At 40.9% G+C, this 13,776-nt stretch overlaps 1 protein-coding gene across 23 annotated transcripts in view; it reads left to right on the top strand.

Moving 5' to 3' along the window:
• SGIP1 (SH3 domain GRB2 like endophilin interacting protein 1) overlaps positions 1-13,776 on the top strand; it is a 235,964-nt gene that overhangs the window by 121,457 nt on the left and 100,731 nt on the right. For 15 of the 23 annotated variants that reach the window (XM_021096515.1, XM_021096518.1, XM_021096514.1 and 12 more), the window contains one exon: positions 13,718-13,729. The exons of the other annotated variants lie outside the window; for them this stretch is intronic. In XM_021096515.1, coding sequence (XP_020952174.1) covers positions 13,718-13,729 — 12 coding nt within the window. The remainder of the gene's footprint in view (positions 1-13,717; positions 13,730-13,776) is intronic. 23 annotated transcript variants of the gene reach the window in all.

Below are 13,776 nucleotides of genomic sequence, written 5' to 3'. Positions count from 1 at the left end.
GGAATGACCTTGTTTTCCAACCCTTTTCCAATCAATCCACCAGATATTTTGTAAGCACCTTCTGTGCAGCAGGCACTGAGAGCGCATACCTGAAATACTGGACAGTCTTTGTCCAACCCTCTTGCTAACATTCTAACTACAAGTTTATCAGAAAACAATGTGTAACTGATGTCACTCACAGCACATAGAAGCTGAACTTCCCCTTGTGGTCCAAATGCCCTGCCTGTCTTCACTTCAGTTTCTTGACTGAAGATCTGCTCTCTGGGGGTCAGCTTCCCCTCTGGCCTCCATCTCACAGTTTCTTGGCTTCCTCACGCTTTGCAGGATCTCAGAGGTAGACGCCTCCATTTCTTCCAGAACCCACAGGGACACGTCTTCAGAGATGGGCTTTGTTCTCTAGGTACCTTGCAATCCATAGCTCTCGTAGCTTTCATGGAACTGAGATGACAATGCTGTGTTTTCATTCTTGGCGCAAAATCACCTTTGCCTTTGTCATGAGCTGCCATTGATTCCTTTACTTTTGTTCTTTTTTATTTTTGAATTTCTTATTTTTTTAAGTTGTATTGAGGTGTAGTTGATTTACAAGGTTGTCATAATTTCTGCTGTACACCAAGGTGATCCAGTCGTACATATATACACAGATCCATTCTCGTTCAGATTCTTTCCCCACATAGATTATCACGAAATATTGGGTAGAGTTCTCTGTACTATACAGCAGGTCCCTGTTGGCCAGTCATTCCATTATACCTCGTGTGCATATGCCAATCCCAACCTCCCAATCCATCTCCTCCCTTCATCTGTCCACTTTGATAACCATAAGTTTCTCAAAGTCTGTGAGTCTGTTTCTGTTCTGCAAATAAGTTCATTTGTATCCTTTTTTTTAGATTCCACATGTAAGAAATATCAAATGATATTTGTCTTTCACTGTCTAACTTCACTTAGTATCATAGTTTCTTGGTCCATCTATGTTACTGCAAATGGCATTATTTCATTCTTTGTTAGGGCTGCATAATATTCCATTGTACTTTTATTCTTTGATAGCCAAGAATCATTGCTGACTTACCTTGAATAGTTGTTCTTAATTGTAAGTATTTAGTTGTGTACTGATTACGAATTTGTGCTCTACAAAAGGTCAGAACTCAGTTTGCATTCTGACTGCACACATTATCCATATGACTCTGGGTAAGTTACTTAAAACTCTAAGCCCCAGTCAAGGCTTAACCAAGTGTAAAATCATTTTAATGATTATGTTCACCCAATAGGGTCCTCGTAAGAATTAAGGAAGTAGTGCAAGGATCGTGCTCAGTACTTTGTAAGGAAATTTATGTACATAAGGCCCAAAGGACTTTCTTAGTAAATGACAGCTGTTTTTAACCAGAACAACAATAAAATGTGTCTCATGGTGACTCCTCTTAAACATCTTTAAGGTCACAGACCACTTAGAGCACTTACAGTGGCAATGGTGTTGCTGTTGGCAGCTGTGAAAAGCTGAGCACTGACTGTGTGTCAGATGCTTCACGTATATTAACTTATTTATCTTCACAACCACCCTATAAGTACTGTCATTACCCTTGTTTTACAAATAAGAAAAGTGAAACCTAGAGGAATTAATTAACTCATCCAGGATGTCACAGCTCGTAAGTGAAGTTAAGTGATTTAAATTCAGAAGGTCTGGTTTCCAACTCAAGACTCAATAGCACTACACTACTTTTGATGAAAGCTGTTCGTTCTCTTTCCAGGGGACAAATGAAAAGTTCATGAACTTATCCAAAACATTATTCAAATAATTTCTGAGTACTCACAAACCCTCTGAAGCCTCTCACATTGAGGGTGCCTAAAGAGCCCACGTCGTCGGTCTCTATACACCACATCCTAAGGTCCTCCATGTGTTGTTCCATGTGACAAGAGAGCAAGGCTGAGATGACAGGTCAGGCAGGCTTCATGGCTTCTGTGTCGCCTTTGTTTTAAATGTTAAAGAAGGACAGCTTGTTTTTTCTGTGACTCATGTATTTCAGTTCCCCGAATCAATTAATCAGTGAGGCTTTTTTTTATGTCGATGGCTCATTATAATAGAGATTTTTGTTGTACAAACAATGACATGATTAGAAAGATGTAATGAGCAGCTACACTGTTAAGGAGACGGGGAGGTGGGCATCACTCTATTTCACAGAAGAAATCAACTCGGAAAGATCAAGAGGCAGCCGAAGGTCTGAGGGCCAGGACTCTAATTCTGCCTTGTTTCTGCCAAGTTAAAAACAGTATATCTTTTCATCTACATTATCTTCAAATCCCTCTCAGCTATAATATTCCTTTGTGTGCTCTGGCCCAAGAATCTCTAAGGGAAGCGCTTTTAGAGGCAGGTTGAAGACACAGCAAGGAGACCAAGAAAGAGAGTACTTCCCTGAATCACTTTGGTTAAGTAGGACGACTATGAGCTTTTGAGCCTGTATTTTATTATCCATGTGCCCCCAGGGAAGCTCCTTAACCCAGAGTCTCAGATCCCAAGTCTGTAAAATAGGAACAAATAATCCTGCCTTCTCAGGATGTATGTAAAGGGGACATGAGACAATGCTGCAAAATACCCCCCTTCGGTGCCTGTCACCTAAGTAGGGGCTCTGTAAGCATCAGTTCCCTTTTCAGCTCCGTTTCCCTTTTCCCTAAGTTCAGAAACTTGTGGGAGGCAGAAAGAAAATAAAAATAGCAAGGGAGGACTTGAGCAAAGTCAAGAGGGCTGATGGAAATGATGGGAGAGTAGGAGGTGACCTAGCCTGGCATGTTGCTAAATGCCTCCTCCCGTTCCCCATCGCAAAACTCCACAATGCAAGGAATTAAAGTATTTGACATGGAGTCATGAAGGAGCAATTAGTCTAATCTTGTTCCAGGAAATTTGCCATCCATAATGAAGTTATTTAATCAAAAAAAAAAAAAAAAACCTGGGGAGGGGGAGCCTGCTTGCAACAGAGGACAGTCTGGTGCTGGTTGCCTATTCCAGGTGGCCCACCCACCCTCCCACCCCCAAATTAGCCTGCCAGAGAGCAAAATCCCTGAATTTGCTGCTGCTTGGTAACACCACCCCCTTTCCTGTCCCCGCTTTGGCAGAAGGTTCAGCACCCCATTGGGTTCAGTAAAAACAAAGAGTCATCAGTGGGGGCGGAGAGCTCCAGTCTCCTACACGCTGGCATTCGCTCCTGGTAGAAAGTGCACCGTGCAAGGGGAGGCTAATGATTGCATGCATTCTGATGCCCAGACCTCCAGTGCAGCGAGCTGGAGGAAGGAGGCTCAGCGTGGGGTCTACGCATCAAGGACAGCTTCACAAGGCAAATGTGATTTGGATTGAATCTAGATCAAGGAGGTCAAGCACGGAGCGTATAAGCTACTACTCCCCTTCCATACTCTCAGCAGACATGACGACAAGGTCCCGCATCCCAGATGTAGTCTGAGAAGTCCCCTTTAGACAGAGCTGCATGCAGCCTGGCCAAAATCATTTGGAGTTGTCACATGAGATGTAACTCTATTTTTTTTTCAGGCCTTATCGTGAAAGATAGTCGGGGAAAGGGGTGGACTCTTCCATTTGCAAATTATATTCTTCTCTCTCCTATATTATAATAAGCCATGGTCTATCAGTACAAGAATTCGTTTCATATCTATTAGATGCTTGTTTGTTCCTTCATTACTCATTATTTTTTCCTGGTGAATTCTCTGTTACTTCCATTTTATGACCTTTAAAATAAAAACATTATTTTCCAAACCCTGATGCCCACCATGGTATGAAGAAATCTGAGCTGCTGTGTGCTTTGATCTCTTTGAAAGTGAGAAGAAGGAGTTCCCTTTGTGGCTCAGTGGAAATAAATCCAACGAGTATCCATGAGGATGCAGGTTCCATCCCTGGTCTCACTCAATGTGTTAAGGATCTCGTAGTTCCATGAGCTGTGGTGTAGGTCTCAGGTGCGGCTTGGTCCCGCATTGCTGTGGCTGTGGTATAGGCCAGCAGCTACAGCTCCAATTCAACCCCTAGCCTGGGAACTTCCATATGCCACAAGTGTGGCCCTAAAAAAAGCCAAAAAAAGAAAAAGACAAAAGAAAATGAAAACATGAATTTAATCTGAGTTGCCTTTGTCATTATTTCTCCAATTAATATTGGCTGTACCCTCGGAGTACATGGCATTTTGCTTCCCTTTGCGAGGTGTAAGAGTTAGAATTTCCTTGCATAACTCCAAATTCTTTCATTATGTTTTTCTGTGTCAGAGAACCTGATCTGACTGCGGAGTCCAGAAACATGAACACTAGGGTCAGAGACCTTAAACCCTCAGTCTCTGTTACCAACTTAAAATCTAATCAAATGAGACAATAGACCCACAATGTTAGCACACGTAAAAATGTTAAGATGTCCTCAAACAGGGGTAGCAAATTCCTGAGCTATATGCTTTTAATTACAATGCTAATTATAATCGAAAAGGCTAATGTTTATATCTTTAAGGCCTCCTGCCTTGGTTGTGTTCATCCCACAAGTCTAGAATTGAATTTAAAACTGCTTTTTTTAACTAATGGTATAATCCAGGTAGAACGGACCCTATAAATAAGCAGTCATTTTGGAAAATAAGTTTTGTAACAGAAACATAACTTGTAATTCAGTTTATAATTGATCCCACACCCACAAGTTTTAGGTTCTTACTCCTTCCTTAATGGATCCTTTCTTCGAGAATCTATGACATTGATTGACACATAGTAGGTACTTAGAAAATACATGGTAGGTTGGACAGATAGATTGCTCTTCACTGTGGGAAACTGACAGAATTTGGGGTTTTGCTGTAATATTATGCAACTTACATCCCTTGCATTATTTTATAAAGAGAGCAAATTTTTTTACCTTTCCCCTTCCATTCAACTGAGTTTTTCTTCCTTTATTGGTTGCATGAATAATATGAACAGTACATCTATTTCTTCTTTTGCAGAAGTTATTTGCAAGTCCTTTTCTAAAGTTTATTATTGTGTTCTCGTCTATGGGTGCCAGTTTCTTTGGTCATAATTCTCTTCCCCTAATCCCACACATCCTAATAAGAGGTCTGTTTTCTCATCTAAAGTCTCAGATTTTAGGAGTTCCTGCTCTGACACAGTAGGTTAAGAATCTGACTGCAGTGGCGTGGGTCTCTGAGGAGGTGTGAGTTCAATTCCTGGCCTGACACAGTGGTTTAAAGGATCCAGCATTGCTGTGGGTAGGCTGTAGGTTGCAGCTGTGGCTCATAGTCAATACCTGGCCCAAGAATGTCTATATGCCATGGGTGCAGCCATAAAAAAAAAAAACCTCTCAGGAGCTCCCTTCATGGCTCAGCAGTTAATGAACCCAACTAGGTTCCATGGAGACGCTAGTTCAATCCCTAGCCTCACCCAATGGGTTAAGGATCCAGCATTGCTGTGAGCTGTGGGGTAGTTGGCAGACTCCACTCGGATCTCTCATTGCTGTGGCTGTAGCTCCGATTCGACATAGCCTGGGAACTTCCATATACTGCAGGTAGAGCCCTAAAAAGCAAAAAAACAAAAAAAGTCTCAAATTTTAGTCACGTAGTGGTCCCTGATCTTGAGAGTAAAGGGTGGATCCTTTATTATCTTTCTTATAATATTACATTTATTTTTATACTAGAGTTTCTATAAATGTATGAATAATACCTTAAAAATAAGTATAATGGTATAAGAAAAAAAGTATCAATCCCTTTGTTCTTTGAAGGAGAATTTTAGTGCCAGAAATAATCTATAGCAATGAATGTGCTTTGTAATTATTTTAGGAAAAAAAATACTTGAGTGTGAATCACCCATATTAATTATATCAGAAAATGTTTTCCCAGAGACTGAGGGAAATTTCATTTCTAAACAGAATGAAGGTGAGATTTCCTTTTGTCTCTTAGACTGTCTAAAGGACAGCCACTAGCTGCCCATAGACCTTAGGAACTCGTGTTTCAAATCGGCCACCAGTGCAGCAGCGGCACAGAGCCGTGAATGCCAGTCTGAGTTAACTTGTCCCAGGTAACTGGTCCCACTTTGTCCCAAAGTGGCTGACACAGAGGAGAGGCAAGATAGACTGGTCTCATTCTCTTTGGCCCAGCTGAAACTCTCTTTCTCCCTCCTAGCCTCTGTGAAGCCCATCTTTATTTTTATTTTTAGCTTGGTACATAGGGAATCAAAATAAGCTTCCAAAGAGTAATGAAAAACAACATATGTCTCATCCAAGCATTTTCTGGTCTTGTTTCATCTGTATCATCAATGCCTCTTCTCAGCAACCAACAGTGACTAAACCTCCATGGTGAGAACTCCTGATAAATAAACAGCCATAAGCTGTGTCAGAGCAGAGTGAAGCCAGGCTTCACAGTGGCCTCTGAACCCCTCATGGTGACGACACACAGACCCCAGACGGACACCTGCCACTCTTCCTTCTCACTCAGCGCTCCCTAGCTGTGCCCTTTTCCCCCAGACAGTGGCACTGCCACTTCCTGGTCAAACTTCCGGGATTTGTCAAGTCACCTTCTCAATGAGCCCTCCCGATTCCCTTATTTAAAGTCACAAAAAGCCCCCCTCTGGCATTCCCACAACGTTATAATTTCCTCTACTTTTTAGTTTTTTTTAATTTAATTTAATTTTTTTTTTTTTTTTTTTTTTTTTTTGCCATTTCTTGGGCCGCTTCCACGGCTTATGGAGGTTCCCAGGCTAGGGGTCCAATCAGAACTGTAGCCGCTGGTCTACGCCACAGCCACAGCAACACAGGATCCAAACCTCGTCTGCGACCTACACCACAGCTCACCACAACACCAGATCCTTGACCCACTGAGCAAGGCCAGGGATCGGACCCGCAACTTCATGATTCCTAGTCGGATTCGTTAACCACTGAGCCATGACGGGAATTCCATTTTTTTTTTTTTTTTTGCCTCTACTTTTAAAAAAAATTTTATTGGAGTATAGTTGACTTACAATGTGTTAGTTTCAGGTGTAGAGCAAGTAAATCAGTTGTACACATACATATATCCATTCCTTTTCCGACTTTTTTTCCCATATGGGTTATCACACAGTATTGAGTACATCCTGTGTTATACCCCCTGTGTGGTCCTTGTTATCCATCTGTCTTTTATATATAGTTGTGTATTTATGTCAGTCCCAACCCCCTAATGTATCCTCTACCCCTATATTTCTCCTTTGGTAACCATAAGTTTGGTTTCCAAATATTTGTGTCTGTTTCTGCTTTGTAAGTTCTTCCACTTGACTTTTTAAAATGACGTGTATCAGGAGTTCCCTTTGTGGCTCAGCAGAAACAAATCTGACTAGTATCCATGAGGACACAGGTTTGATCCCTGGCCTCACGCAGTGGGTTAAGGATCCGGTGTTGCCATGAGCTGTGGTGTAGGTTGCAGACGCAGCTCAAATCTGGTGTTGCTGTGGCTGTAGTGTCAGCTAGTGGCTACAACTCCAACTTGACCCCTAGCCTTGGAACCTCCGTGTGCCACAGGTGTGGCCCTAAAAAGACAAAAAAATAAAAGTAAAATAAAATTATATTTAGCATCTTCTCAAATTCTAAATACTTTAGCTATTTATTATATTTATTATTTTTTAATTATCTCCTCCTTTGTCCCCCCAAAAATTCATTGAAGCTTTTTTGTCTATTGTTCCTATTGCTTTGTTCACTAATGTACTAAGAATAGTACATGGCCTTTGTTAGGTACCCAATTAATATCTGCTAATGGTTTAGTAAATGAATTATGTGCCTTGTGAATACCTGACTAGTCATACATAACTGATAGGAAGTGGGTATATCTATAAAAAAAATTTCTGTAATTAAAATATAAAGATTCAAAATACAGATTCTATTTTTAAGGTTAAAGAATTATAGACTCTTAAAAAGCTTCAAATTAGATCTAGCTTTTTGTGTCTTGATCCCACTTTATGAAACTTGATGCCAGATATTCCCATGGCAACTCAGTTCCTTATTAAGAGGACAGGGGTGTACTTAGAACACAAAATCTCCATGTGAAATGCTGGTCTATATTTTTCTCTCTTCACCTCTATTAACTTTAACTCTGGGTCTTAAACAGAATTCAGGGTTTTGTTTGTTTGTGTGTTTTGTTTTCCACATGCACCAGTGGCACATGGAAGTTCCCAGGCTGGAGGTCTAATCAGAGCTGCAGGTGCCACCCTACACCACAGCCACAGCAATGCAGGATCCAAGCAGAGCCTGAGACCTATGCCACAGCTCACCGCAACGCCGGATCCTTAATCCACTGAGCGAGGTCAGGGATCGAACCCGTGTCCTCATGCATACTAGCTGGGCTCATTACCACTGAGCCACAACCGGAACTCCCCAAGTTCAATTTTAAATACTGCAGATTTCTAGTCCTTCATCAAGAAAGGAAGGTTTCAACAAGACCTAACTTGAATGTCTACTTGCATTAGAAAGCGATTTGGGATAATGCAGCTAGAGATTCTCCATCCCCAGAGGGCAGGCATCTGTGTGTCTCTTGGAAAGCTGTTGATCATATGGAAGAGCTACCTTTAGACAAGGCTCGCAAATTAGAGAATTATATTGTTTCAGGCCATAGGACAGGAACATCGCTGCACAAAGAGACAATTCAATGGTTATATTTTAGGTACATGTATAGTTCAAGCAAAAATTCACTTACTCTGTGATTACAAGTACCTGGAGGTATACATCTCTTTTTCAGTTTTTTTTTTTTTTTTCTGACTCTGATACTATTAGTTCATTTTAAATCAAGAAATAGCCTTGCTTTCCCCAAAGGAGAATTGTCATGTTTTTTCTTTGTTTAATATTCCGAAGAAACTCTTAAGCCAAGAGACCATAGCCTAGGTGTTAATAGCTGCTAACAATTAAAACAACTTATTGAATAAAGATGATTTAATCATCACATAGCCTGGAGTAGGAGGAAGGGGAGGGCCCTTATCGTTTGCATGCTCGTGTTTATTCTTCTGATTCTAATTTAATAAAATGCATTTAATTCTAGAAAAGGGCTGAGACATTTACCTTATGATCAGAGTTGAATTCCAGGATCTGAAACCATGCAGGGAAACACAAGTTCACTCTGAAAAGCTCACTCCCTGAGACCTGCTATGGCAGAGAGGCCTGAGCTCTTTACCTCCAGTCCAAGGGAAAAATTCAAGATGATTTTCCAGGCTCAGTGATCTATGAGCTGTTGGCTGTGTGTTTCCTGAATCCCAGTGCTGATAATGGCCAGGGGAAATGGGCTGTGCCAGGAGCCCACCCCTGCCCTTGAGTTAGACAAGCTGGAATCTCTCCTGCTCTCATCCTTGGTAACCATGTGACCTTGGAACTCATCTGAACCTCCTTTTCCCTACTAGTAAATTAGAAATAATAGTGTCACCAACCTCATAAGGTAAAATAATGGCAGTAAGGTCTCAGTGAATGTTTGCTCTCACTCTCATCCACATCTCTGAATCCTCATGAGAGTTCTCTAAGGTCTCAATCACCCTGCTTTACACACTGTGGAACTGAAGAACAGTGTAATTTGTTCAAAAGCATCCAGAAAATAAGCGGTTAAGCTAATTTGAATATGTAAAAACTCATGCTCTGCCTTCCATGACAACTCTTTGGAAGCTATCTTATTTAACCCCTCCCAAAATTCTTTCTGTTTGGAAATCGAGGATCTGAACCTTAATAATTTTCATATCTCTGGGCTCCTTGGCAAGGGTCTGGGTCTGAAAGCAGCCCCAGGATGTGGGCCCTGTCTTGACCCTCAATTATTCTGAAACACTCGTTTTTTTTATTGCTCGCTGAGAACTAATCATATGGCTCTGCCCAAAGGTCTGTGCCAAGCTGTGCTGCTTCCTTGGAGCCTTTGTGACATATATTATACCCTGAGTTCACAAATGGGCAGAGAGATAACAGTCAAATAGAAGCCAAGGGAAACATTTCTAGGAGCTGCTGAAGGGACCATTACAACTGGGCCATATCCTTTGGACTATATACAATTCAGCCTTATTTCAGAGAGCAATTCATCTTTCTATATATTTTTTTATTTCTCTCTCTCTCTCTCTCTCTCTCTATACTATACATATAGTCTTTTAGGGCCACACCCGCAGCATATGGAGGTTCCCAGGCTAGGAGTCTAATCCCAGCCTACTCACAGCCACAGCAACTTGGAATCTGAACTGCATCTGCGACCTACACCACAGCTCACGGCAATGCTGGATCCTTAACCCACTGAGCAAGGCCAGGGATCAAACCAGCATCCTCATGGATACTAGCTGGGTTTGTTAACCACTGTGCCATGATGGGAACTCCGTCTTTTTGTATTTTAAAACACACTATGCTTCAACTATTTGTATAATTTTAATAGAGTTTTTAAAAATTTATTTTATTAAAGTATAATTGATTTACACTGTTGTGTTAGTTTCAGGTATACATCAAGGTGATTCACATATATATGCTTTTTTAGGTTATTTTCCATTATGGTTTATTACAGAATATTGAGTATAGTTTCCTGTGCTGTATGGTAGGTCTGTATTGTTATCCTTTCTATATAATAGTTTGCACCTGCTAATCTCAAATGCCCAATCCATCCCTCCCGCTTGGCAGCCACAAGTCTGTTCTCTACATCTGTGAGTCTGTTGCTGTTTTGTAGATTAGTTCGTTTGGGTCATATTTTGGATTCCACATCTCAGTGGTATCATGTGGTATTTATATTTCTCTTTCCACATTGCTGCAAATGATATTTCATTCTTTTTTGTGACTAAATAGTATTTTATTTTTATATACATATATATTTATTTATTTATTTATTTATTTATGCCACACCCTCTTCATCCATTCATCTCTTGATGGACATTTAGGTTGTTTCTGTGTCTTAGCTATTGCAAATACTGCTGCTGTGAACAAAGGCGTGCATGTATCTTTTTAAATTATACTTCCGTCCAGCTATATGCCCAGGAGCAGAATTATTGGATCTTATGGCAACTCTATTTTTAGTTTTTTGAGGAACCTCCATACTGTTTTCCGTAGTGACTGTACCAATTTATATTCCTACCAACAATATAGGAGGGTTCGCTTTCCTCCAAACCCTTTCCAGAATTTATTGTTTGTGGATTTTTAATGATGGCCATTCTGACTGGTGCGAGGTACTTTTGATTTCCATTTCTCTAATAATTAGTGATGTTGAATATCTTTTCATGTGCCTCTTGGCCATCTGTATGTCTTCTTTGAAGAAATGTCTGTTTAGGTCTTCCGCCCATGCTTTGATGGGATTTTTTGGCTTTTCGTTATTGAGTTGCATGAGCTGTTTGTGTATTTTGGAAATTAAGCCCTTATCAGTTGCATCATTCACAAATATTTTCTCCTAGTCCATAGATTGCCTTTTTGTTTTGTTTATGATTTCCTTTGCCGTGCAAGCATTTATAGGTTTGATTAAGTGACAATTAGTTTTGAGGGTTTGCGGGGGGGGCGGGGAGGATGGTTTTTTTTTTTGCTTTTATTTCTATCGCCTTGGAAAACTGAAATATTGGTTGGATTTATGTCAGAGAATGTTTTGGCTATGTTCTCATCTAGGAGTTTTATGGTATTAGGACTTATATTTAAGTCTTTAAGCCATTTGGTGTCTATTTTTGTGTATGGAGTGAATATTCTAACTTCATTGATGTACGTGAATCCCAACACCACTCGCTAAAGAGACCGTCTTTTCTCCATTGTATATTCTTGCCTCCTTTGTCAGAGATTAATTGATCTGTATCATTTTTAATGACCCCAAAAGTAAATTCATAAACACATTTGGAGAGCCTCCTACGTGCCTTGCACTATGTTTGGGGCTAGACAGTGTCCATTCATAACCATTACTAGGAGCTAATAATCGAATGAAGACCTCTAAATAATACAAAACGAAGTAAGCGCTGCCCATGAGAGCTAGCCAGGAGTATCTTTGTTTTCCCGGAGGCTAATAAATGTCAGAGAAGAGTTTATCCTGACTAGGAGCTTGGGGAAGACCTCATGGAGGAAATGTGACTGGCCTTGAAGAATGAGTAAGATGGTAATTGAGGGAGAAGGAGAAGACATGCAAGGCTGAAGCGGCAGCTCGAGCAGAAGGCAGGGAAGTGTTTGTACCACACACACGGAGACATCAAGGAGCGTCTGAAGCTAAGTGTAGGTTTCATACAGACAACAGTGGAAGGTAAGCTGGAGCCCATCGTGAAGGCATGAGATGACAGAATGCAACCTGCTTTCTAGTTTCTGAATAATAGGGAGGTTTTTGAGGGACAGAGCCATGCATTCACTTCACTATTTGGGGGAACTAATTCTAGGGATGGTACAAAGGATGGATTTAGGAGATGAAACTTGGAGGAGGTCGGTGGGGTACTGCTGGCAGCAAGAAATGAAGCCCTCAAGACGGTTGCTAAAGAAATAAAAGAGCATTTCCAGGGGCCGGGGACCATGTACCAGGAAAATCATTTGTAATTGACCCTGGGGAGTGTGGGGGCAAATGAAGGATAGAATGAAAGAACTGACGGTTCTAGACAAAGTAACTCAGGAGAAGATAATAGATACTGGGTTCCCTGACAAAACTGAAATTTGGGAAAAATTTTTCATGTTTTATTTTTGTGCTTGGCTGCAATGCATTCATGGAATGTTCCAGCTCCTTTCAACATTACACAGCATAATTTTTTATTTTCAAAGTATAACTCTACTTGATAAAAATAAACCATTCAAAAGAGAGCTTAGCATGCGAGCAAATGGAGGCCACACCTATGTCCTCCAGCTTGAATCTGGAGAAGAGGCAAAACTACTTCAAGCCATCTTAGATTTTCAGCTGGACTCTAACAAAAAGACAAATTAGCAAGAGAAAAATGAGCATACATTTATTACATGTCTATCTCACGTATACCTGGCAGACAGTCAAGAAAAATGAGTAACTTCAAGAGGTGATGTTAGAATTCAGAATCTTAATAGGGAAAGGAGAAAGGTATGGAAGTTTCTTAGGGGAAAATAAGTAATATTCAGGAAACATGAATGGGCCCTTAGAAGTGTAGATGGGCGGTATGCTGTTTTGTGACAAAGTTTGGATATAGTATTAACTTCTTATCTTCTCTCCTATGATAAGAGTAAGTCCTGGAGTTCCCCTCATGACTCAGGGCTAACAAACCCAACTAGTGTCCATGAGGATTCAGGTTCGATCCCTGGCCTCGCTCAGCAGTTAAGGATCCAGCGTTGCCATGAGCTGTGATGTAGAGTGCAGATGTGGCTTGGATCCCATGCTGCTGTGGCTGTGGCTGTGGCTGTGACTGGCCGATTAGACCCCTAGCCTGGGAACCTCCATATGCCACAGGTGCAGCTCTAAATAGACCAAAAAAAAAAAAAAAAAGAGCCAGTCCTCCCTGATTGACGAAACTCCTAAGACAACTGAATTCCTTTTGGAAGATTTATCTTTGGGCAAATTAGAGGAGTTCATAGAAAGCCTCTTCCAGAATTTGCTGTTTTCAAGTGCCTACAGCTCAAAATAATCAATAAATCAGTACGGCAACATGGCATCTTTTGGGGTGGTGTGAACCGGCAGCCTGGGAATGACTGTATCAGACACTCATAGGAAGCATTAATAAGAGCAATGACTTGGAGAGTTGTTTTTAGCAAGGTTATTCCGAGACTTGAGCTGTATCTTCTTGAATATACCCTTCACCTCTTTCATTTTCTCTTTATTTTTCCTCCCCATGCCTACGCTTTTAGAGGAAAAGTCCGGTAAGAAATAACAAGTCCTTTCCATATCTTGGCCAAATGTTATTTAT

Source organism: Sus scrofa, chromosome 6 (assembly GCF_000003025.6).
Source record: "Sus scrofa isolate TJ Tabasco breed Duroc chromosome 6, Sscrofa11.1, whole genome shotgun sequence".
Lineage (NCBI taxonomy): Eukaryota > Metazoa > Chordata > Mammalia > Artiodactyla > Suidae > Sus > Sus scrofa.
This window is presented reverse-complemented; position numbering and strand designations above follow the sequence as displayed.